The 26,743-nt window shown below is 43.3% G+C and overlaps 1 protein-coding gene across 1 annotated transcript in view; it reads right to left on the bottom strand.

The window, feature by feature from the left end:
- Nucleotides 1-982: 982 nt before the first annotated feature.
- The window catches only part of myo9aa (myosin IXAa), a gene marked incomplete at both ends in the record, with an annotated part of 126,610 nt that continues 100,849 nt past the window's right edge, over nt 983-26,743 (bottom strand). The window contains 23 exons of the mRNA XM_080730357.1: nt 983-1,485; nt 1,974-2,116; nt 2,956-3,152; nt 5,975-6,098; nt 6,263-6,394; nt 6,491-6,596; nt 7,265-7,393; nt 8,078-8,270; nt 8,880-8,941; nt 10,749-10,860; nt 11,575-11,625; nt 11,870-12,058; nt 12,561-12,677; nt 13,262-13,482; nt 14,210-14,328; nt 14,998-15,095; nt 16,587-16,811; nt 17,730-17,829; nt 17,972-18,836; nt 18,990-19,966; nt 21,013-21,326; nt 22,907-23,056; nt 26,234-26,356. Of these exons, the coding sequence (XP_080586483.1) occupies nt 983-1,485; nt 1,974-2,116; nt 2,956-3,152; nt 5,975-6,098; nt 6,263-6,394; nt 6,491-6,596; nt 7,265-7,393; nt 8,078-8,270; nt 8,880-8,941; nt 10,749-10,860; nt 11,575-11,625; nt 11,870-12,058; nt 12,561-12,677; nt 13,262-13,482; nt 14,210-14,328; nt 14,998-15,095; nt 16,587-16,811; nt 17,730-17,829; nt 17,972-18,836; nt 18,990-19,966; nt 21,013-21,326; nt 22,907-23,056; nt 26,234-26,356 (5,250 nt within the window). The remainder of the gene's footprint in view (nt 1,486-1,973; nt 2,117-2,955; nt 3,153-5,974; nt 6,099-6,262; nt 6,395-6,490; nt 6,597-7,264; nt 7,394-8,077; nt 8,271-8,879; nt 8,942-10,748; nt 10,861-11,574; nt 11,626-11,869; nt 12,059-12,560; nt 12,678-13,261; nt 13,483-14,209; nt 14,329-14,997; nt 15,096-16,586; nt 16,812-17,729; nt 17,830-17,971; nt 18,837-18,989; nt 19,967-21,012; nt 21,327-22,906; nt 23,057-26,233; nt 26,357-26,743) is intronic.

The following is a 26,743-nucleotide window of genomic DNA, read 5'->3' as shown; positions in this document are numbered from 1 at the left end:
ACACACACACACACACACACACACACACACACACACACACACACACACACACACACACACACACACACACACACACACACACACACACACACACACACACACACACACACACACACACACACACAGCCATTGCCCAATTCCATACATATCTTTCCTAGATACTCAAGCAAAAGATAAATATTTGACTTTTAACTACCCAGCAGTTACTGGTGTTCCGGCTTTGTACAGTATTTATACCTGTATAATATCGTTATATAGAATTATACTATTGAAATTAAAAATTATTAAATAGGCTGGGGGTGGGGTGGGTAAATCTGTAATAATAGAGCAACCACTGCTTACATTGATTGTTATTGAACTGTAAACTTTTAAAGCAGCTAATGATTGTGAGCTCTTCATAAAGTTCACATGGACTGCATCATCAATGACTCTGTATCATGATATTTGCTTTAGCACACACGACTTCAGCTTTCAGCTCCGGAACATTTCCTGATGCCGAGTGATCTTCCACATATTCCAGCGTTCCCTTTTCTCTGTGCGTCTGCTGCTGCTCAATAGGTTCCTCCTTGTCTCTTGAGTTTCACAGGCACCGTGAGAGCATGGGTGGCTTTTAAGACTCAGACTTCCACTTACGTCGCATGACAAAAATGTTTCAAATGAAAAGGAAAAAAGGTTTTGACGCATCGACATCATTTCTTGCCGTGCGATGAAGTATAAATTAAAGCCTAAGGCCACGAGGAGTGAGCCCTCTTCCACTGGTTTTGGACTGGTCTCTCTGCCAAACCCCATCTTCTCCCGTCGTTGAAGTCAAAACACTGTACATGGCACTTGGGGACAGTTTCCTGCAGACTCGCACATCGAAAGACTAAGCAGGAGTACTCTGAGGAGGAGAGGAGATGGGCAGCCGTGCTGTGCCTCCTGGGGAGAACATGGCCATCTGCCAGGGAGTCGGACAAGGAGAGTGCTTTGGTGTTTTGCCACTTCACACCATGAATTCATTGCTGCCGTACAAAACCAACTGCTGGGGTAGATCTGATGGATCCCTGCTGTGGCCGCCGCCACCGTCTCTGGGTTGCCTCGCGGAGGCCGAATGCTTCGCCCCCTTCAGTTTCTGCTTGCCCTTCTGCGGGTTGAAGGTTCCTCGGCTGGTGAACTGGGGCCCGTCCTCGTACGGCCCGTCCTGCTCCGGTGTGGGGCTATAGTCTTGGCTGTCGTAACGCGGGGACTGGTGCGGTGCCGCCTGGGCTTGGGCGGAACCGGAGCCCGACGTCGAGGGAGACTTGGAACGGAAGCGGAAGCGGCGAGTGGTGGCCGAGGAGGAGGAGGAGGAGGGGTGGAAGTGGGAGGAGGAGGAGAAGGAGGAGATGGTGGAGCAGGAGTCCACTGAGTCCAGAGAGTCCGGCTGCCGCCGGAGGGGACGGCGCCGCCGCGGACTCTTGTCCTCACACTTCCTGGGCCAGACAGAGGTCAGAGTGGGGCCTCTCTCTGCAGGGGGAACGCAAGCAGTGTTAATGTCGGCAACAAATGAAGACTACACTAAAATATTGGGGAGGGACTAGTGGGACTAGAACTAAAAAGACAAGACATTTCATGGTCTGTTTGTGCTTGGGTGTTGCACTCTGTAAACAGCAGATCTACAAGCTCAACATGCTGCGCAGTGCCGCGTTGTGAGTTTGTAGATCTGCTATTTTCAGCATGCAACCAAGTGTAAAATCGGGCATTACGACACCATCAAGGCCTGCCAAAATACATTTTTGTCAACAAAATCAACTGTACTGTACATTTAGTCAACTAAAATCGTATATTTAGTCGACTAAAACCAGACAAAAACTAAAGCTTTTCAGATGACTAAAACCAAAATAAATGTTATTCACAGGACTCTGACAAAACGAAATAGCTAAATTGCTGTCACCAGAATGGCATTATACAAAAAGAAGGAAAATGTAAACTTGTTCAGTGTCACAACGACGCACCAGAGAAGTCGGAGGTAGCTCCCTCAGAGTCCACGTTGAGGTTCTCGGAGCTGTCGGCCGTACCAATGGATGCCTCCGACTCCAGGGTCTCATCATCCGATGCTCGTGGCTCCAGAGTCAGCATCTCAAAAGTCAATTCCTCCCTGTGGAAGCAGACAGCCAGGTCAAACTGTGCCCAATAGCCAATATACATCCCTACATACATAGCTCTGATCCATAGTGTTGGACCAGAGTGGACGCTATGTGACTTTATCTTGCATCTCCCCTGGTAGCGCAGCCTCTAGTCTAGACTGTAGTACAAAATAAAAAAATACACTTTCACTACTCGCCAAAACAAAGACGTTTTTAATATGTTGAAAAGTCTACTTTCCTTATTGGGAACACTTTGAGCCCCGCCACCTACCATCTAAAATACAGTTTGTTCCACCGGATGTAAAAACTTTTAGTTACTCCACAGATCTTGTCAATAGAATAATTCCATTCGGTTCTTAAGTCTGACATCATTTTGTAGTCTGGGGCCTAGACGGCACCAGCTCCGTCCACAACCATTCAAACACGAACACGAACAACACGAATCTCTTTACATTAACCTCCTTTTCCAGAAAGGAACCATTGAGAGTTAAAAAGGGTCTTAATGCTTTAAACTCGAATAGAGTGATTCATGTAATTGTTCTCCCACGGGGCATATTAAAGGATAGTTCTGGTCTATAGAGTTCTCCCTAACGCTATGTCACCAGAAGGGGCTACTTTTAGCGTTTTCGCCATTTCAATACATAAGCATGAACAAACATATCCACTTGAACAATGTTGATGTAACAACCAGATTTGATCGTGGCAGACATGATCATAAACATGCATACTTGTCCATTTTCAACACAAGAATCCTCTGTACAATTACACGTCCTTAAAATCATGTATCGTGCATAACAATAAATGTCACATTTTCCACACTAATAACGTAACACATTGTAACGGAGCATACTTCTCTTTCTGCAGGCTTTCAATTTGCTCCGTCAATACTCTCTCCTCCTCCTGCTGAAGCTCTGATACTTCAGACTCCAACCCTCCACCCTCGTCCACGCAGCTCTCCTCCATCACAGTGTCGGTCACCGAGGGCAGCCTGGGACTGACCGGGGGTGACGGTGTGTGGTAGCTTAGTCTCCGTACATGACCCTTGCCCTGGGGAAATCAACCGGGGAAACGTTTCCATGGACATGTATGAGGTTAATAATATAGTTCTAAAGACACATTTCACACTGTGAATTTTACAATTAAAGTCTATGTGTAATATTCACCTCCAAGTTGCATAAAATAAGACAACATTAAAGAAAAACAGTGCTATGACACACCAATCAATCCTTGAAGATAAACACACTAATGCACACTGGTTTTACCTTTTTAGTTGCATTTGGCTGCATGTTTTAAAAGTGAGAAGCACAGAAAATAGAAATCATTGCAATGCACGTTTGACTTTGTCTCCAAGACACACAAGGGAATTTACTAGTATAGTAAGTAGTATAGCATAGTTAACTGTTGCAAAGCTTTGCCCATAGGATATTGTATTGACGAACATCATGTTTATGTGAGTTCTTAAAGATGAGCATTATGCTGCTACCAAAATGTGGAATGAACAGTGGTGGGAAAAGTACTTACACATTCATTGCCCTGAACACACATTTTGGGCGTTCTAGGCTATTCTATGGTTCACCAAATGTATTCTCATTCGGGGGCACGATGCCCGCGGCCCGATGACATCATGACGTATCAGGTGAATATTCCGCTATTTTTCAAAGGTATGGGAAAAACTATCTAAATCGGGCATTGAATGTGTTAAGTAAAAGTATCAATTCTGCAATATAGAAACTCTGTTACAAGTAAAACATTTAAAATGTACTTGAGTAAAAGTATGAAAGTGTTTGCATCAAAATGTACTTAAAAGTACCAAACGCAAAAGTACAACATATTTGAAAATAGCAGATCATAACGCGTCACGATGCAACGCGTTGTGAGCTTGTAGATTTGCTATTTTCAGAGCAAAACACCAGAGTGCAACCAAACATAAAATGACTTGTCTTTTGGTTCCACTTAGTTGTACTCATCACTAGTCCCTCCCTTTAGTTTAGTTTTTTTATTTGATGACGAAATTGTCAATATATTTGACTTGGTTGTAGTCATCATAGCTTAGTTTTTATTTTCGTCAGTGATAAAAGGTAGTCGACGAACGTAAAGTACTCAATCAATCAAAGCAGCAACAAATAATATCTGGTCCAGAAATCAGATGGTAGACATTTCATGGGCCACAAAAAAGTGGATAGTCCAAGTATCAAGGTCCAAATAATAATGATGAAGTTGGAGATGACTGTATTTTGCAAACACATTTTAATTCAAAAATGCATCCTTTACTGCATAATTTTAGGCACATGAACACACAAAAGTCTTAACACAATCTTTCAAGTCTTTTTTTGTGTTTGTGTGCCTAGAAAGAATGCTGTAAAGGACATGTATTTGAAGGCATTACAAGTTACAGTATACAGTGGTATCCCACTTCACCTTTTTTACTTTAGACATTTGATGGCGATACGCTCAACAAATTTCCCCCAGCGAGATTTAATACGAAATATGTCGTTCCTTGGCGTTCTCATTTTATTAGTATATGGCGTTGTCATTTGTAATTCAGGAATTGAAGTGAGGCTGAGACAGCGAACCTAATATGCTGATCAGACAGCATTCTTCTCAAAATCCCTAAACGTTGATTGACAATGTTATGAACCTGGGGAAATGGACAGAAATCCTTATTACGAGAGGCTCATGGGATGGCATATGCTGCTGGCAGAGGGTGGTGTTTAAATCACAATTTAGGCATTTAGCAGACGCTTTTAATCCAGATAATAAGGAGAGGGACAGCACATGGTAATACAATAAATACATACAAATAGTAGGATCATAGGTGAACCAAGAACCTATGATCAGTCTAACAGTGGAATAACCAAAACGCAGTCCGTACTAAACACAATCTTATGATAACCAGTGCTGATTTTGCATGATGAAAATATCCGATCTGCAAGCTCACAACGCGTCGCGCTGACGTGTGCCTCTTTGCCTCTTTGCAAAAGAGGGAAGACTTTGTAAAATGAGAGGTAGAGACAGAGAGTATGAAAGCAAGAAGAGAAAGGGAGGGAGGGAAACAAAGAGAAAGTGGAGTCATGACTCATGCAACAGGGGATGGAAGAGCTTGGCCTAAATAGTAGAAGAGAAAACAAGACAGAATGTGCTGCGATAATTGCCAACACAAGCTGACTGCTGGATGGTTGGTTGGTTGGTTGGGGATGAAGTCCAGCGCCACACCAGTGCCTGCCAACCTGCAGGCTATGCTCATGAATTAGTACAGGTTTCTGGGTGAAAGAAAAGGACAGGTAAGGGGTTTACTGTTTTACCCAAAGGCTCCTCACGGAGGGAACGGGTGGCTATCAGACTCAGATAAGTAGGAGAGAATCTCAGCAGAGACATTCCACAGGAGTTTCCACAGTACAGGATGTGTTTTAAGACGCGTAAAAAAGTCGTAATTAACTTAAATTAAGTGAATGACCGGGACATGCCAAGCGTGCCACTACATCTCAGAGGCAAATATTGTACTTTTACTCCACAATTAGTGGAGTAAAGGTTATTTGAAAACTTTAGTTAATAGTTACTTTGTAGATTTGTATTATTGTTACAAAACAAGCATTAACCACTTTATTCCTATACTTAGGCTATTTTCAAAAGATTTTTCATACATTTTGAACGCTTGTGAAATGGGACATTCTGCAGAATGAGTGCTTTTACTTTTGTTACTTTAAGTACATTTTGATGCCAATACTTTTGTACTTTTACTCAAGTACATTTTGAATGCCAGACGTTTACTTGTAACAGAGTAGATCTGCATTGCAGTGTTGATACTTTTACTTACAGTATGTAAAAAATATTGAGTACTTTTTCCACCTAGACGCAGCTTTTGAAATTACCATTGATCTTCGAATGAGGGTCAGTCTGCACTTGGCCTTGTTCTCAGCAAACTCCAGACTGTTGATGTCCTTTAATCTGGCTTTATATTTGTTCATCTGTTCACCAATGATGAGCTCCACACACCTGTTGCATGAAAGTAAGAGAAAAAGTGATGCCGTGACTTGGTGACATGGGTCTAAGAATGAAGGGAATACACCAATTCTACATGACGTTATGAGCCTTGCATCTGTCCACACATAGTAATAATGTGGTTACAGTCAAGTGTGGCCCAAAATGGGTGTCCTTACGCGGTGGTCTTGCCAATGTCTTGGACACTCTGCAAAGGGTCGATGGTGTCAGGACAGCGCAGGATGCAAGGGGCAAACACTATGGCCAAGGCATTGGCAGACATGCGATTGGTGTCCTCTTGAAAGGCAACTCTGGAAGCACAAAGATTGTATCAGAATAGTCTTAACAGAGAGGACATGAAACTCTCCCACATTTAAATCATTTTTAATGAAAATACATTTCAGTACCTGACTAGATGGAATATGAGGCGTTCCAGTGTGTTAAGATGAGTTCTGCTCAACTGGTCGATAACAGAGTACACGCCTCTGATCACCTCCTTTTTATCCTGCAAACCTGGAGAAGCGTTACCGCAAAAAGAATATACAAGTTCATTTATGTTTTAGAATTGATTGGTTTCTCTCTTTTTTAAAGGCACCTTGCGTAAAAAAGGGTGAGATAAATGTGCACAACTCTGTGAAAGTAGTATGTAGTAGGGATGTCACAATTACTACATAATCGTCTAATCACAATTATTTGACATAATCGGATGATCGTCAACCGTTTACATGTTGATTTTTTTAAATATTATGTTCAAACATTTAAAAAATAGTGGAAATAGCTGATCTACAAGCTCACAGCGCTTCGCATCGCGACACGTGAGCTTGTAGAGCTTCTTGTGAGCTTGTAGAGCTTCTTGTGAGCTTGTAGAGCTTATCTTTTAAAGTGTAAAGTTGTCAAATATATCCTTAATGTCTTTGTATATTTAGGTTATGTGTCATATCTGCCATGTGCAACTTCAAAGCCTATAGGCCAAACAGGAATGTAATTGTCAACGACAGAAACACAATTAAATCGTTAATCGCAATTATTTGAGAGACAATTAATCGTCACGTAAAATGTCAGAATCGTGACAGCCCTGGTATGTAGTTTCAGAGAGTTGTGTAAATGTCTCATTAAAATGCAATGAAACAGCATGGGATATCATATCTCTATGGGATATCATATCTCTTGGCGGTGCTTACCCATGGCACGTAGGAACTCTTCATACAACTCAAAGGTCATCAGAGGATTAGGGAGATCTCTCAGCCACTGCTTGAAGACACTAGCAATGACATGGATGTTGTAGTCATCCAAGTTCATACTCTCCACATCTGTGCAAAGAAATCAAAACAACAAGCAAAAAAAACAGTATTCAAATTTAGCTGGATAATCTTTCCCCCCCTTGTTTTCACTCAGTGGCGTCAATTCAGAAAAAGCTAAGGTATGGCAACATGACAGGTGTCTTGCACGCGCGCGAAGACACCAGTCATGTTGCCATACCTTAGCAAGAGGCATGATACATTTATTTTAAGAAGTACATTTAATCTTTTCCCCCCGTTTCTAAGGTTTCTTGGGCTGGATATGGCAGCCTGGAACGGTTGTTCAAGTGCAGCAAAACTTGGCATGTTAGTAAACGCGCCACACTTAACAATAATGCATTGCACCGGTGCAGCTGACCTACGGAACCTGGGAATATACCATTTTGTCAAGATGGGGAGAATAAAATTGTGGAGAATATAATTATAATACCTTGTTAAAGTGACCATTTTGTTAGATTTTGCACTTGTAGTTATTTTACTGTAATTTAACAACATAATAACCTGCACAGATAGACAAAGAGACATTCATGGATTTATATTTAAAAGTAACGTTTATTTCCCCCTCCCTGGACCGAGGGTATGGCAGCTGCATACCCCTGTCATACCCAATTGACGCCCCTGCTTTCACTGCTCTGACAAAGCTAGCCAACCTCACAACAACTATAGCCGTTGGCGGTATTATTCATACAAGTTCACCTGTGTCAAGTCCCAGTTTGAGTTCTTTAATCTTATTTGTGGAGCCAGACTTGCGGTAGATTCCTTCGGTGTAAAGGCCATGCATCTCAATGTAGTTGATGAGCTTCTCCACCACTAGGGGCACTGTTCTCTCATCGTTGGTCAGACGAGATACTTCCACTCCAAATTGTCTGGACGAAAGCTCTGGGTCAAACTGTGAGAAGGCACAAAACGTTACTGTCATGTTACCACAATGCCACATAATACAGTATGTGCACAACCGCACGCACGTACGCACGCACGCACGCACGCACAAATATGTACGACATGCAAAAATTGTAATGATGGATCATTACAATTTAATAATCAACACTAAAGGGCTTGCAGACAGGCACGATTATTCACACGGAAAAAACAGACAATTTCATTTTTTTAAAGAATACAATGATTCTCTATGACCTCATGCACACCGGCTCCGAATTTGACGTGCGACAAGTGGTTGCGGCAGGGCGTTTTTTCCAGATCGAACCCAGTTCGATTTGTGCGTCTTTTCGCATGCGGTAAAAACTCAATGGCAAACAGAAATAAGGCAAAGCTCCTATGTGCAAAGCCCTTTAGGCCGGCCTATTGATCAATGTAATGATCAATGAGCAATCACAAGCGAGAGTTATAAATATGAGCAATTAAGAACCGCTCTGGCCAGCGAATAATAATAGAAAGCGTGGCTACAGAATATTCTGTAAAACTGTACAGTTACAGTAGCATAATTGATGTCATGAGATGTTATTGTCAAATGGACACACAAACAATATGGCTGACTCACCTTCTTACTGCATTTGGTCGTCATCTTCTGACAACACTTTCTGTGGCAGGCGTAGCGGCACACTGGATAAACATACCGAGAGAAATCAGAGAGGTCAGTCCCATTTTCCACAGAAAGACAGTGTCTCCTCATCATCGATCAAAAAGAAACACTCAGACGAGGCAAACAACCCGCCGCTAGCTGTCTAAAGTTCTGAAAGACAAATGCCACAACGTTGGCTGGCATGAAGAAAACATCCTGTGTTGAAAGAAAGGACAAACTGTGTAGCTGGAGGAACGCTCTGGCAGAGCTCGCACACACAGAGCCACAGACCCCATGAGTCCAGTTGAAAACAATCTGATTAGGGCTGAAGAGGGAAGGAGGGCGGGGCCAGGGTGAACAGAGAACTGCTGGAGATGTTGTGGCCCATGCCATGGTGTGATTATGAAGGCCATGGCTACACGGAGCTGGATATTTCATATATCCTGGTTTTTCAGATATCCACATAGAAAAATATCTAGGTCCACACGACAGAGATATCTAGGTCTAACAAGCACAGTAGCACACACACAGTAAAGTCTTCAGAAATATCCGGGTATCATGACTACACGGATCCAGTGAAGCGGATATTTTTCAGTGTCTCCACTTATTTATCCGGATTGAAAAATATCCAGATTCACTGCCAAAATATCCAGCTTCGTGTGGCTACAAGCCCCAACAGCACCAAAAAATGTCTAGATTCACAAATATCCAGCTCCGTGTAGCCTTGGCCTGAGTGTGGACAAGTCTATGAAGAGGAGTGTGTGCACGTGGGTGTCAATGTGAAGGAGAATGAGGGCTGTGAGTGTATGCATGCATGTGTTTGCATTTGTTGTCACGGTCTGCCCGCCAGGCCGAAAGGCATGGCCGAGACTATGTTTTGCACCCTGTCCGCCGGTCCGTGTGTCCGTGTCCGTCTGTCTGCGAGCAGCTAATCTCTGGCACCGTTGGCCCAATTGCATTGAAACTGTGCACACACACTCCCTGGATGCCAGAGCAGAACCGTTGCCCCAACTTCTTCAGATCGGCCACCAGGAGGCCAATTTTTGCAAAGAAAAATATATATTTTATATTACTCATACAGATTTTGGCCAAACATGGCACAAATCGGTATACAGTATCTCTATAGTCAAGTGATCAAGGCAGAACTGTCCGATTTTTCCATATTCCATTCCACCTGGTTGGCTAGTAGTGGCCTCTAAATTTTGCAGGATTAGTCAGTTTTAAACCAAAATTTTGCTACAAATCATGAACACAGCGTGAGATTTCCTTTAAATCTTACGCATATTCCCTCTAAGCCGAGGAAGAAATGCCACGCAAGATTCTTCAAATCAGCCTCATGGTGGTACTGTAACAGGCCGATTCACGTTTTGACCTGCTGGTCTGCGTGAAACTTTGCATGCAATCTCCCAAGAGGCCAAGGAAAAAAATGATTTTATATTACTCCTACACTTTTTGTCCAAACATCATGAACATCAGTACACATTATCTCTATAGTCAATTGATCAAGATGGATCAGTCAGATCTTTCATATACTGTACCATCCTGATTGGTTCATTCCAAATTTAAGCTGACCCACAATAACCTCCCCGACCTGCCAGAGACATTTTCTAGTTTACAGTGTAAATACTGTACAAGACTTCAACATATATAAACACATTCTTTGTCTTAGAAGTTTAACATGCATCATATTTATATTGACCATTACATTGAAACCAATATTATGATGTTCACTTTGGAGCAGTGCTGGAGGTAGATAGGCAGACTAGGCATGCACACACACACACACACACGCGCGCACGCACGCACGCACGCACGCACGCACGCACGCACGCACGCACGCACACTTACATTTGCAGACACAGGCCCGGTCCATCATCCAGATGAGTGAGGAACAGTATTCACAGTATGTGGGGATGCTGTACTGGGTGGACTTGAAGATGTGGCCATTATGCTCCTCCACCTACAGAGGCAGTAGATTACAGGAGTTAACATTATGCTCTTCCATCCACAGAGCCTAATTTATACTTCCTCACACAATGGTGTCACGAAACAAAAATAACACTTTTGAACACGTTGCGTTGTTAGAGTGAAAATCTGTATTGACATTCACATTTTACAAGTATACATTAGGCTTAAGTAGAAGTTTTGTTTTATTTTATGCACTGAATCACAAAAACCAGGGGACTAAAACTGTTATCCTAGGGCAGTGTTTCTCAACCTTTTTCTGCATGGGCACACTTTTCATGTCCCAAGAATCCATGGGCACACCAACATAATACGGGGGTGTAATCATCATCACTGTCGGGAAGAAACCTTGTATCTCCAAGTTTCAAATGTGTACGTTTCTTCACAAAGTAAAGCCCTGCTTCATCATACAAGGCTGTCGCACAACAGTAGTGAAAACAGCAGATCTACAAGCACACGTCTCGCACCGCAGAGAAATGTAGAAACACTGTCCTAGGGAATAAAATAGGGATGAATAGGGGGTTCAAGTGACTAATGTAAAATGTAAATCTACAGTATGTTTAGAAGGGGATAACTTGGACATTTCCACAAAATGTACTGCACATCCATTTGTAAGTTTGAGTCAATACTTTTCTTTTTCCAAACGTAATGGGAACAGTACCAGCTAAACGTCTAGAGAGGTACATCAAACTAAATAACAAAGACTTACTATGTCAGCGTCCTTTTTCCTTCTCTTTTTGCGTTCTGGTTTAGCTACTGGCTGTGGATACAAAAATGATATATGTTTAACAGCAAAACACGTATTGTTATTTGTTTGCATTAGGTACGCTTTACAGTAGAATTGTATTTTACACAATTCCTGATTATATCTCAGAATGTAATGTAATTTGTAAAGTATTTTTAAGCTAACGGACATTCATTTTTCTATATAGTCGTATATCTTTTTGCCATGCAAATGGTAATGTGATGCGACGTGCCAACAGTGAGTTGTGGCAGCGCTGTACCTTGCTGATGGTGCTGTCCATGGGCTTGTACTCCGTCATGAACTCATCCAGGAAGACCTTGAAGGTGTTGACCCACACCTTGACGGGCGACTCGCTCCAGTCCCTCTGCTCCTGACGCATGGTCTTCTCCAGGATGTGCTCGAAAAGTGCGTGAAGGTCCTTGTAACGGATGCTCTTCCCATCATCCATCTGGGGAGGTGAAAATTAACGGGCACACACCGAAAGAACATGGGAGTCAGAGCAGCGTTCATTTTGTAGACTGAAACTATGACGAAAAATGTTTGTCGACTACATTCTTTCACTGATGAAAACTAAAAAACTAAGCTATGGAAAACTAAGATTAAATATAGTGAACATTTCGTCACCAAATAAAAACTAGAATAACATGTTAGGGAGGGACTAGTGGAGAAAAGATCCAGCTGTGAAAATAGAAGATCTACACAGTAGTAGCTTGTAGATCTGCTATTATCAGCAAGCAATGAAGTGTAAATTCAGCCATTAGGCCTGACTAAATCAACTGTAGATTTAGTAGACTAAAATCTTTTCAGATGTCTAACATATGACTAAAACTAAATTAAACTTTCTACAAAATATAAATCAAAATCTGCTGTCAAAATCAACACTTAGTCAGAGGTCATAATTAATAGAGGAATAGAGTAGCATGTGCATGTTTGGTTTGGGGAGAACAAACCGCCAGTGCTGTGGAATAGGAGTTGAAGATGTTGAGACGGAACTCCTTCAGGGCCTTCTTGAAGACAACGTCCACCATGGTGTCCTTCTTGCTGTCCTCTGTGTCCAGGTCATTGATCTAGAGATTGTGAGACGATACACTTATAAAAACATACAGATGTGCCATTTCAAAATGTCACACGTCCTGCCATTGGCAAGACAGTAGATCTCTAATGGATTGGAAGAACATTGATAGCTTGTAGATCAGCGATTTTTGCTATTTTCATGACCTTCTCTGACTTCTACGTTCAAGGCATAGGCTACAAGGAGCTGGATATTTCATATATCCCGTTTTTTTCAGATATCCACATAGAAAAATATCTAGGTCCACATGACAAAGATATCTAGGTCTAACAAGCACACACACACAGTAAAGTCTTCAGAGATATCTGGGTTCCCTGTCTATACGGATCCAGTGAATCGGATATTTTTCAATCTCTCCACTTATTTATCAGGTTTCAAAATTATCCAGCTTCGCAGCCGAAATATCCAGCTTTGTGTGGCTGCAAGCCCCAAACGCATAAAAAAAATGTCTAGCTTCAGAAATATCCAGCTCCGTGTAGCCGGCGCATAAGTCTAACTATGAAGGTGGATTCTGCTTTTCAATGGGAATAGAGTGGTTTCTTGCCATTTGCGGGTTTCCGCAGAGATACGCTCCAGTACCTTCTTCATGAGGAAGTCGTTCATGCTCCTGTAGTCGTTGGTGCAGGTGAGGATCTGCAGGGAGTCGTTCTGCCAGTGCGTGGGCTCCAAAGCCACGCTGCTGATCTTGACGCTGCGCCGCCGCTTCACCTTGGGAGAGGGGTCCTTGTTCTCTTTGGACTCCCGGGACCCCCGCTCCGCCGTCAGGTCGGGGCTCCGCGGGGGCGACATGTACTCCTGACCTGCTGGGTGGGGAGAGGCGGTGGTCCATTCAGTGTTTATGTTGTCCACTGTAACAGTGGTTTTCAACCCTTTTCATATCAAGGTCCATTGTTTGTTCAGTATTTGAGCCATGGAACCCCCATTTGATGACATTTAGCCCCTCAGACCCAAAACTTAGAATATTTTGTTATCGTTGGATAAGATTTTGTCCCCAATTCCATGCTGTATTGATGTGGAATAGAGATAACAGGCAAACGTTCATCAAAATAACAAAAAAAATCTGCATTTGTGATTTCATCTCTAATTGAGTAGACTTCTTGTACATTGAGTAATGCAGATGTCTGACAATAATTTAACTCTTGAGAGCGTAAAATTAAACCAAATGGACCCGTAAGGGATCATTTGGTTTCATTTTACACTCTCAAGAGGGGGGTCCATTTGGTTACCAACTCTCCATCAATTAGGTGGGGGCCACTTGGAACCCCTCAGCGACCACTCGTGGTCCCCGGACCACTGGTTAAAAACCACTGAAATATATATTTTTTTTCACTGATGAAAACTAAATAAAAACTAGTCTATGCTGACAAAAAGTCCAAGTATTGTCAATTTCATCAACAAATAAAAAGTAGACTAAAATGTTAGGGACTAGTGGAGAAGAGATCCAGTAGAACTAAATGACTAAAAGTCATTTTATGCTTTGTTTGCAAGCTCACACCACGTCCCATTGCAACACGGCCCATTACCCACCCTCTCCAGTGTCTCCATTGTCACCATCCAGGGAATCCCCTCCACAGACCAGCTTTTCTCTAGATGCCTTCTTCTCGCCATGTTTGGTTTTACCCCAGAAACGCATCTTACCACGAACCCTGTCATAGTAAAAAAAAACACAAGTTAGTTCATGAACAAAGCAGGAAACAAACATGCACAACACATTGCATTAAACGTCTAGTATAATGAAATATGCATAGTGGGGATTTAACAGGGACGTGCTGGGCCCCTGATTCAGCCCGGGAAAAAGAGTTGGAGAGTTGTACATGATTTATATTTTGTCGTTGTCGGGTGAAAACCTTGTATGTCCAAAACCGTTTGTTTTGTATTTATCATTTTAAAAATGATTTAAACTAGTGAAAACAGCGGATCTACAAGGATCTGTGTGCTTGTAGATCGGCTGTTTTCACTACTTTTGTGCAACTGCCTTGTATGACAAAGCAGGGCTTTGCTTTGCAAAAAAATGTATACATTTGAAACTTGGAGATACGAGGTTTCTGCCCGACAGTGACGATTTACTTTGTTAGCCGCCCAGCCCCCAAAATGGAACAAAGCCGACATTTTATTGAATTTTTTTTCCTAATGGCCGGCCTGGACCGGCCGGGAATGAACCAGCCGTTCGGGAGTTGTCCCACTTTTCCCAATGGCCAGCACGTCCCTGGGGATTACCAACAGCAACAGGGGAAACAATGGACCTACCGTACTACCAAGAGCCAGGTTCTGGATCAAAGGGAACTAATATGAGTACCAGTTTTTGAGGAACAAACCTTCCATCTTGCGAGTTCTTGCGCAGTGTGTCGATTTTGCCCAAATCCCCAGAAGACATGGCTTTGTGCATCTTCTTCTGTTCCCCAGAGCTGGTAGGCTGAAACATCGAGTAGCACAGCATGACAAGACTGACTCTCTGTGCAGTTAAATGTGACTTATTTTATGTTGTGAATACTTGAGCTTCCATCAAACATCCAAACAAGAGCGTCACAGAGCTTCAAACCCACCACTAGATGGCAGCATCAACTCATTGAACTATGACTTTTCACATGTATACAAGTGCTAATAATGTGTTTATATGAATGCTCAAAATGGCATTGCAGGAAACATCACTAGAAAAGGTAATTTAGCAAACTTCTTCGCATAAGAAATATGGCACAAGTAACAATTCACATATTAATACTTCATATATTTCCAATAAATAAAGAGATAAAGGTGAAGAAATAAGGAAGAGTGTGTTAATAATTTCAAAGGTCAAAGCTATTAATGATCTCTTATCCTGGATCACAAGGCTCAACTGGTGGGCAGAGATACAGCAGCTTAGAGCAGGGGTCTTCAACAGGGGGTCCGAGACTCCTAGGGGGTCCTCAAGAGTTACTACAGGGGGTCCGGCCAAAGCTTTCCTTAATACGAACTTCTTTTTACACTAACCACTTGAGCACAAGAATTCCTATTCTGAGGAACATTAGCAGAAAATAGCAGATCTACAAGCTCACACTGCGAGGCGTGGTGAGTTGTAGATCAGCTACATTCGGCAAAGAAGGCAAAAGGAGCAAACCAAGTACAGAGTTGTCTGAAATAAACACTAAAAAAATATATATAAATATGTAATAATAATGTACACAACAGATATCAATGAAACCTATAAGCTATGAAATCTCTGACAAAGTGTATTTACAATGTAGTGGGGGTCCCTGCTTCATCTGTCTCGCTAAGGGGCCTGAAAAATGTTGAAAACCCCTGGCTTTAGAGGATAGAAACAACTGACATGCAGCAGTTGTTAATAAACAATTATGAATAATGCAAGAATCAAATCTAGGCATCTCATGTACTGTGCGTGTGCGTGCATGTGTGTGTGTGTGTGTGTGTGTTCGTGCATGCGTGCGCGTGCTTGAGAGAGAAAGAGAGTAGAGTTTACTGCATCAACTAGATTGAAGGGTTAATGTTAGGATTCAGGTTGGAGCATCCGCTAGAAAAGGGTTAATGTTAGCCAAGTTCATGTTGGAGGGAAAAGCACATTTCTGAGCATTTCTGAGAAAACTGCCTTGCATCAAGCTTCTAATTAAGCTAACTGACTGACTTGTAATGCCTTTGACTGTTGACGTCTTAAAGGATCCCTAGAAGGAAAGTTTTGTAAAATGGTTTTCTTTTCCCTAAAGCAGTAGCAAGACATTCAAGCAGACATGTGCTTTTCCTTCTTACAGCATCACACAGAAAATATATAATATTGTGTTAGAAAACAGCAAACGCGGATCAAAGTATTGGTCAGTATAGCTCTATATGGTCTCTGCTGAGGGGGTTAGCCATGTTAAAAAAAGAGAGGTCAAACTAAGAAGGCCGCTGGCTGGTACAGTTCTGGGCCCGTTACCATTTCAGAGTCACTGAAACAGGATTCTCCTATGCCTGCCGGGATGGAGTTGAGTTTGGGGAGGGGCAGTGTATAATGGCGGGGGCTCATGGGGGCGCCGCCGCCGCCGTAATCATCCTCGTCGGACTCGCGCCCCGCTGAAACCACGGGGGCGCGGTTGAGGGTGAGGAAGTCGGAGCGCGTCCGTGCCATTCGAGCTTTCTTTTTGTGGCCCACTCTCCCCACCTGGGGTTCATCAGAAGTGAACAACAACATAATGAAAAATAATGACCTGAAGCATTGCCTTCAATGAGCCGCGGACCTGTGCTTTAGTATAGAGGGTATGCGAGTGACATCATACCAGGAAGTTATGTGGGAACGCCTACTGAGTGGCAAAAAAACGTCTTTCTGGCCTTGACAGCCCATACATCCAAACGGAAAAAGTCCTATCTGATTGCATTAAACGACATTGAACTCACTTTGCCACTCACTTTGCCACTCACTTTGCCTCTCGATTTGCCAATCACTTTATGCATGCACATACCCTCTATTATCGTCACTGTCGGGCAGAAACCAGCCATCCCGATTTTTCACCTTTTAGATTTTCTAAAATAAATCAGTGCTATTGAACACCCTTTACGTCTGTGTGCGGGCTTTACAAATATTTAACCCAATGACAAGTATTTAAAAAGTGCTTCGGACTAAGCATCCTGACTCCATCGGATCCTCAAACTGTCGGACAGTTTGTCCCCCATTGATTAGAATGACCAAGTCAGACAGATACAAGACCACCACCACATTATTGGTCAAAAAACTCCACTTTAGTGAGGATAGTGTAAGGACACATTCAAGTATCGGACAATATATAAAATCCCCATACCGACGTTCTAAAAACAAGTTTCATTGCGGAAAAGTTTATATTTTGGACATAGCTGGTTTCTGCTCGACAGCAGAGATATGATATGATTTACATGGCTCCTTTAGTGTCCATGACGAACTACTGTACCGTAAGACTCTTTCTTTCTTGTTTTTAAAGACGGGTAGCAATCCTGCGCACGATCACTCACTCACTCATGCAAACACAAAAATGCACACCCACAAATTGTTATATGTATTATTTTTGTTCCACCCCAAATATGTGTCCCAGTAGGAAAGACCACCCACCTCCCGTGGTTTTGGTCCCTTAGAAGGCTTGATGACAGGTGAGGGCCCGTCTTTGTGGATAGTTATTGGCTTCTCCGGAGTAACAGCATCCTTGTCAAACCTAAAACAAAAATAAATCAAATAAGGAGAATAAAAACCTAAATATAAATGGTTATTAAAATGAACATTATGTGTCTGCAAATACAATAACTGAAATGTTTAATGAATAATACTCTGAGGTTCAGGTTCCAGATTACACTCACTTGGTAAACGTCACCCTGTCTTTAGGAGAGAAGAAGATGTTCCCCTTGTCGGTCATGTTAACCGTTGTGCCCTTATTGGTGGGTGTCTTCTTTGTGTAGACCTTCCCTCTGGTCCCTCCTACGTCTCTAGACTCCAGGGTGAGTTTGGGTGCCCAGCCGTCAGGCACGGGCCTGCTGTCCTTGAGCCTCTCTCTGGGTGCCAGTGGGGGCAGGGTCCGGGGCTGAGATGCACTACCCTGCATAATATCTACCCTTGTGGGAGGGCGCTGTGACGGCACAATGGTGTCTGACCGATTTCTGGTCTGAGGAGCCAGTGCTGATGTTCTTTCAATATACAGGGAGCTGGGTCTAAGTGGCCTGCCAGAGGTGGCAGCTCTAGAGACGTCGCACCCCGCGACCGTCCCACTCTGGTGGCTCCTCTGTATCTTATGCAAGGCCTCCTCCCTTTGCTTTTCGAACCTGTCTCTCTCGCTCTGAGCAAAGACGTGGCGCTGCTTCTCCAGCTCTCCGGTCTGCTGTCGGATCTGCTCCATCATGTCCCTCTCGTTCTGCTGCTGCTGACAGCGCTGCCTCTCCTGCTTCTCCTCGTTCAGTCGCTCCAGCTTCTCCAGGACGGCCTGGTTCGCCAGGGGCACAGGAGGGGTCTGAGTAGCAGCGGGGCTCGGCTGCTGAGGCGACGGGGTCAACTCCCCCGTCTGGGCTGCCTCGTCTCTGAGCTCCACTGGAGGACGGACGGCGAATCCGCTGAGCTCTTCGCTCAGCGGCGTTTCTTTGTGCATGCTGATGACCACCACCACGGGTCGCCGCGACGACTCTCTCCTTTCTTTGAGAGGCTTGGTAATGGTGGATGTGTCGGTGGAGACGGCTGCCTGGAAGGGTTGTCGTGGTCCATCAGTAGGACGAGTAGTGATGGTGGTGGAGATGGCTGCCTCTGAAGGTGGTTGTGGTCCATCAGCATCAGTAATGGTGGTGGTGGAGATGGCTGCCTCTGAAGGTGGTTGTGGATCATTAGTAGGACGAGTAGTGATGGCCAAGCCGCCCTCACTGGCAGGAACGTAGAAGGTAGGGAGGTAGTTCTCGATTTTGGGCGGAAGTGTTGGAGCGGGGGCTTCCAGGTCCATGTTGGCCTGGCTCTGACTGTCTTGAGGGGCAACGACATGAGGAACAGCGACCGTGGGAGGCTCATCTGGCGCATGGCTTGTGGAGGAGAACGCCTCCGTGCACGGCCCCGGTTTCGGTGCCACCGAGACGGCGAGAGGAGAGCCGGGCTCGTCGTCGTCGTCGAGCGTCTCCGCCATAGCCCTGGGGGCCTCGTCGTCGAGCGTCTCCGCCATAGCCCTGGGGGCCTCGTCGTCGAGCGTCTCCGCCATAGCCCTGGGGGCCTCCTCGTCCATGCTGAGGAGCTCAAAGCTGCCTTTGGAGCTCTGGCTGTCCGGGGTGCCCTGGGGCGAGCACAGGGGCGGCGTGGCGGGAGGCACGATCTCGGCGGACCAGCGTCTCTCCTCGGAGGAGGGGGACGCACCGCCGCCGGTGGCTCGGACTTTCAGGAGCTCCAGGCTGAACTTGGCCTGCTCCAGCTCTCTCATGCGACGACTCTCCCTCTTGGCCCGGGTGGTCTTCTGGCTGGGCTCGTCTAAAGCCCTGGTTCTCTCTCGCACCACGACGGTGGGCGTCGCGGTCGAGCCCACCGGCGCTTCGGGAGGCGCTCTGCACAAGCTCTCTCCAGACCCGACCCCTACTACGCCTTCTCCCCCTCCTGCTCCTTCCTGTTGTGGTTCCTGTACCATCGCCGCCTTCTGGCTGCTGAGTGTCTGGAGGGTCCTTTCCCGTTCCTCGTAGGAGCAGTCCTCCCATGTGCTCAGATCCAGGCCCATGATGCTGGCTGGTGAACGCTCCTCTCCTGGTGAAAGGCTGGCCTGTCCATTCTGCAGCTGAAGCTGCCTGTCCTGCCGTTCTCGTCTCTCTCTCGACCTCTGCTCTTTCAGTTCTGCAAAGCTGTTGATCAAGGCGGCATGATGAAATGTCAGTTTGTCATCCGACCCGAAAACGCTAAATTATGCACAACAAAGGCGTTCTATATTAAATTAACACAACACACTGACCCGGCTGAGTGCACCAAAGTGGCAGCTGAATAAAATAATTCTAGCTCTCAGCAGTTCAGCTGATTGTAGAGCTACTTTGTGTCTGGTTGCTTACGTAATAACATGATCTGACCCAAAAGACCGGTCAGTTGGCACGTTGTAAATAAAGGCTAATACTCTAATGAACTATGTGCAACAATGCTTAATCTGGTTTATAGTCAGTTTGTACAGAAAACATGCACACATTGAATACCAAGAAACACAAATTTCATCATTAAATAAAAAGCCAAATGGTTAATGTTTAACTTTTGGCAGCAACATAAACAGGGATAATCATTACTGGTCTTATGACTAAAAGTTGGATGAATTAAGGGTGGGTGGCAGTTTTATTTTCGTCAACAAAAAACCATGGCGAAAAAAGTTTGTCAATCGTGAGCTTGTAGATCTGCTATTTTCCAAATACTTTTATGTCCTATTTGAAAACACAAAGTACTTTCTACTTTTGGTACTTTAAATTCAATTTGATACCAATACTTTTGTACTTTTACTCAAGTAAATTTGGAATTCCGGACTTTCACTTTGTATAACAGAATATTTCTACATTGCAGTATTGATACTTTAACTTAAAGGGCCACTTCACCTCTGGGACAACCCTATCTTATTTTTATTTTTTTTGTGTTCAATCTGTGTTTTTAGATATTTTAGTATTTCAGCATGTACTAGTGATGCATTTTGCATCATGATTCATCAGTGATGCGTTTTGCATCATATGATGCAAAACGCATCACTAGTACATGCTGAAATACTAAAATATCTAAAAACACAGATTGAACACAAAAAATAACTCAGGATTGTGTTGATCGTGTCCCAAACAACAATAAAATAAGATCGGGTTGTCTCAGAGGTGAAGTGGACCTTTAAGTAGAAAATCCGAGCACTTCCTCCAGCACTGCCGCTTACCTCCGCCTGGCCAGGCAGCCTCGGCCCAGTGCCTGCAGCTGCGCCACGGCACCGTAGAGCCTCAGGTAGGCCACTCTGGCCGCATGGCAGCGCCAAGCCGTCTGGATGACCAGCGCCGCTGAGCAGCGCTGACAGAGCCACAGCCTCCACGCCCTCTGCAGCACCAGGGCAGCTTCCCTCCACAGGTGGAACCTCTGCCTTGCCCTGTAGCCCCGCCAGTACGTCTGGAGGCACAACGCTGCCCCCTCCTGGACGTGAAGGTCATAGTCCTCCTCTTCCTCTCTGGACCGGTATAAGGCTGCGCGCCACCATCGCTACGGGGAGAGAATTAACAAGATCAGTGTCTCTCAAACTTTTACATTTCAAGGTCTCCTCTTAACCCCAAAGAAACCCACAGAGTCCATGGAATCCACTTTGAGGAACACTGAGGTAGGCTATAATAAGTGGCAACCTATGTCCACAAAATGTGCTATAGTAAATGCTAGACCAACAGCAACTAGAAAGATGCATTTGGAAATGGCAAGTGTTGTTGCCGTGACACGAGTCACACTTGCAAATATCTCTGTATCTCTCGGTCCTTGTCCCTATTTGAGAGATGCCGGTCGATTTGACCCAAGTGCGTGCAACCAAAACTGTGGGAGGAGTAGTGCGCAAAATAAAGTTTACCTAGGAAGGGAAAGATGGAGTAAAGTCAGCCAAGTACTACAATAAAAAGATGACAGCTTCAAATAATCTTGTTTTGAGATTTTACATTATGACTTTCAGATACAGTGTCTTATTGACTTATTTGACAGAGAAGATACATGTCAATAAGCATCAGATCATGTTCCTTCAGGAAAAACAAAACAAAACACGAAGCACATTTCTTTCAAAGTCTAACTAAACTATTATAAATGAAACGCACTCCAGATAAAACAAACACAGAACAACTCCAATCAAAAGTGTATTATTCTTTGGGGAACGTGTGGGTCATTAAGAAATGACTTCAATGTTGACATTATTTTAAGAAAACTAAAAGCTAAAAGACAAGAAAAACAAACTCCAAGCATAATAGATACAGTAATATTGGAAAAACTTAAATAAAAAAATATTGCTCTCACATTGAAACTATAAATCCTAAGTTGTATCTGTCATGACTGAGACAAGGCCCCACTATTATGGGTAGAACTAGAGTTATTTTTATTTTTATTATGAACAACCTTTCATAATTCCTCTAATAGTTTTATTAGGCTGGAAAACTGGAATCCTATCTTTTAAAAATGTAGTTTAAGACCTGAGGCCGATTCTACAAATGCCACCTAAAATCAGTACTGCTCACATACGAGCTTGTACATCTGCTATTTTTGAATAGCCAACGTATTATTCTAAAATTACACCGACGCTTTCCCGGTTTTAATGTACACTGGGGCAAATTCGGCGACCTCGGAATGGTTGCCACCGCGTATTCCTAAACGTGACTTTCACCATAACACCAAAACTGACCGTAACCTTATTCCTAAGCGTAACCTCAGTAAAACAGTGCCAAAACCTAACCTTATTCCTAAACTTAACCTCAGTATAACTATGCCTAACCCTAACCTTATTTCTAACCTTATCCTCAGTAAAACCTAACCTTATTCCTAAGCGTAACCTCAGTAAAACCTAACCTTATTCCTAAATTTAACCTCAGTAAAACTATGCCTAACCCTAACCTTATTTCTAGCCTTATCCTCAGTAAAACAAATACAAGAACCGCTGTGGGCGAGCGTGTTTCGGGGGCCGAGCTTCCCGGGTTCCAGGCACAAGAGCATTCACCTCGTATAAACCTTGAGTAAAAACGTGATTATCCCATCAAAACCCCCGCGGTTCACAGAAGATCACCAGTAGCAAAGAAAAAAGGAAGGGTTACTGTTACCTGGAGGCAGATGGCAGCTTCTCTCATCCTGACAAAGTGCTTCCTCTCCAGGCCGGCCCTGAAGCGGCGCTGCAGTGTGATGATGTGTCTCAGGACCTCCCCGTGGAGCAAGGCCTGTAGCCGCTGGCGCTCTGCCTCCCGCAGGAACACCTGGGGTGGGGGGAGAGGAGGGGAATGGGGGATGCAATGAGGTCAGCGGCGGCCCGGGGGTGGACATAGCCTAATTTATACTCCATCATGCAACGGTGCTGCTTGCCAAAAAAAGAACAGATCTGCAAGCTAGCGTCCGCTCTTTTTTTGGCAAGCGACGGCCCCTTCTGCGATGGGAGTATAAATTAAGCTTTACGCACGCATGCACGGATACAAAGAAGAAGGGGTCATCCTTCTATGCACACGTTCGCACAAACGCACACATTTAGGAAAGTCTGGCCGGATGCACGGTCACAAGAATGTCAGGTATGGTCCTCTAATTATATAGACAGCAGCTAAAAAGAATGTCCTCCTCTTCTATCATTCACACTGTAGACATACACATACCAATACAATGCAAGGTATTTAATACATCCTGTCACTCAGAAAGAAGATGCTCATAGTTAATATAGAGATATTCACACATTTCTCAATATCTTTTTTTTTTCACCATAATGACTACTATGTACTGGACATTATAGCTAGCTAGCTAGGCAATCAGCTCCTAGGCAACAAAACGCGGCAAACATAATTTAAGTACATTAAGTACACCATTGTTATTGTTTGAAACCTAGCTTGAGATGGACTCTATACTTACTATTCTAAGCAGTAATAATTGTGGGCTCGCCTGGAAGGCGAGCACACGTATGTTATCTTCATTATTTATTTCTATACTAGTCAGTATCTCCTCAATATTTTGGCGCGCTTCATCTCTTAAACGCTTACACCTTTCAACACCATTCAAATTTTTATGTGTTCAGCTTACTGAGGACACGTGTGCTTGTATTTTTGGTTTTGAAATGTTTTGTAGTATAAATATAAAAAAATAAAATGTTTAACTTTAAGCACCCAATGCATTTCCAATGGGTTTAGTTAGTGGAGAGAAGGATAATAGACCCATGTTTATGTTAAGGCGCTGTGGCTGCAGTGTTCACACTTCAGATATGCTATCTATATCATTGCGTTCACACAGGTCTGCTCTCTGATTTGATCCAAATATCTAAGCTTTGTGATGTATATATTCTGAGTTAAAACTACAAATATCTATAAATGTCCCTCTCCACTCTACTGATTGAGACAGCTGTGATTAAAGGCCTGTCTGTCATTGGCTGTTCTGTGGTGCTGCAAAGTAACTAAGTACATTTACTCAAGTATATACAAGTACTTGTACCTACAGTACAATTTTGAGGTACTTTTACTCTACTTTCCATTTTTGTTACATATACTCTACTATAAATACAGCATTTGACAGCCTCAGTTACTTGTTACTTTGCAGATTTTATTATTAATAAAAAACATAGATGGACCACTTAATACTGCTATGAAGTTGATCTACAATGTGCGCACGCACGCACGCACGCACGCACGCACGCACGCACGCACGCACGCACGCACGCACGCACGCACGCACGCACGCACGCACGCACGCACGCACGCACGCACGCACGCACGCACGCACGCACACACACACACACACACACACACACACACACACACACACACACACACACACACACACACACACACACACACACACACACACACACACACACACACACACACACACACACACACACACACACACACACACACACACACAACTGTTACTGTGTTACTGTGAAGACGTTTGCTTGTATTTGTCTTTGAGACATGTTTTGTAGTGTTTTAGAAATTGTTCTTAAAAAGAATAAGGTTTTAGGATCCCGGGCAATGGGATTTACAGTATATATCCTAGAACCCGCAGGGACAATCAGCCGTATTAGTGGTTGTTGTTGGTTTTCAGGGAGATATCACAACCGATGCATTTTCAAATCAGATCCACAAACACAATAAAAGTCATGCTCCACTCCTCAGTCTGGAGTGGCCACATAGAAGAACGCCTTGGTTATAGACATAGTGGAGGACAGATGTGATCTGGGATTGTTAACCTACAGTATATGCACTCAATATACACCTCTAGAACACATAGAATATGTACAGTAAGGTTCAGTAGAGTACAGTAAAAGTACAGTTAGGTTCAGTAGAGTACAGTAAAGTACAGTAAGGTACAGTTAAGTACAATAAAGTACAGTAAAGTACAATAAAGTACAGTAAGGTACAGTGGAGTACAGTAAAGTACAGTAGAGTAACGTAAATTACAGTAGAGTACAGTAAAGTACAGTATAGTAAGGTACAGTAGAGTACAGTACAGTAAGGTACAGTACGGTACAGTAGAGTACAGTATAGTATAGTACAGTAAGGTACACTACAGTAAGGTACAGTAGAGTACAGTAAAGTACAGTACAGTAAGGTACAGTACAGTAGGGTACAGTAGAGTACAGTAAAGTACAGTAAGGTACAGTACAGTAGAGTACAGTAAAGTACAGTAAGTTACAGTAGAGTACAGTAAAGTACAGTAAGGTACAGTAAAGTACAAAACAATACAGTAAGGTACAGTAGAGTACAGTAAAGTACAGTAGAGTACAGTAAAGTACAATAAAGTACAGTAAAGTAGAATAAAGTACAGTAAGGTACAGTGGAGTACAGTAAAGTACAGTAGAGTACAGTAAAGTACAGTAGAGTACAGTAAAGTACAGTATAGTAAGGTACAGTAGAGTACAGTACAGTAAGGTACAGTACGGTACAGTAGAGTACAGTATAGTATAGTACAGTAAGGTAGAGTACAGTACAGTAAGGTACAGTAAAGTACAGTAAGGTACAGTACAGTAGAGTACAGTACAGTACAGTACAGTAAGGTACAGTACAATACTGTAGGGTACTGTACCTTACAGTACCTTAAAGTATCCTATTTGTTGGGTTGGAATCGAGCCCACACTGTTTCGAAGGAACAGTATTTCTAGTTACCAATAAGTACCAATCAATAATTTGATTGAATACATCATGGTTCTTGGACTTTTCAATGTGAATGCCTCTGGTGTTTATAAGCATTGGAATGGAATGCCATGTTTTGAATTTTTATGACAAGCCTACACTATTTCGTTTTAGATTATGGCTGGTGTCTTTCATAACTGAGCATGTTTTCTTAATATCAAAATTACTTAATTAATAAGAGGCGGAAAAGCAGGATGTTACAGCATTATTTGTAGATATCCTTCAGGAAGAACAAAAGAGCTGAAATGAGAGGGCAATTGTAAATACCATAGTTCTGCCAACTTGGAATCCATCAGGCTCAAGGACGTTCCTGCTCAGGAACTGTTGGATGCCTTCCTGGGTGGTACTGGTGCCTTCTGGGAGAAGAACTCGGAAGTGATGTACAAAATCCTGTAAAGGAAAGAAATGTTGATGAGAAATATGCAGTATATTGTGTACAGTATACTATATGTACATCAATGTGTGCCAGAAAGTGTGTAATACCGAGACAGAAAACTTTCTATTCATAGTTAACTGTACTGTACTGGGGAAGAAAAAAGAAATTAAAAGAAAAGAAAAAGGAAAAGAAACAAATATATACACTTTGCCTTTAACTCACTTAGTGCCAAACGACTTTCAGATCAACTATCTCACTATGGACTTCCCTGCCAAACGACTTAAATCGACTTTTACTTAGAATTTTTTTTTTTGGACCCCATTAAATCTAGTAAACATGATTTCAATCGCGATTTTGCATGTTCCACCCCCATACAACCCCATCTTTCATACAGGGCAGCC

Source organism: Nannobrachium achirus (assembly GCF_963921795.1).
Source record: "Nannobrachium achirus genome assembly, chromosome: 7".
In the NCBI taxonomy this organism is placed as follows: Eukaryota; Metazoa; Chordata; class Actinopteri; order Myctophiformes; family Myctophidae; genus Nannobrachium; species Nannobrachium achirus.
The sequence above is the reverse complement of the archived record's forward strand: the minus strand, read 5'-3'. Positions and strand labels throughout refer to the sequence as shown.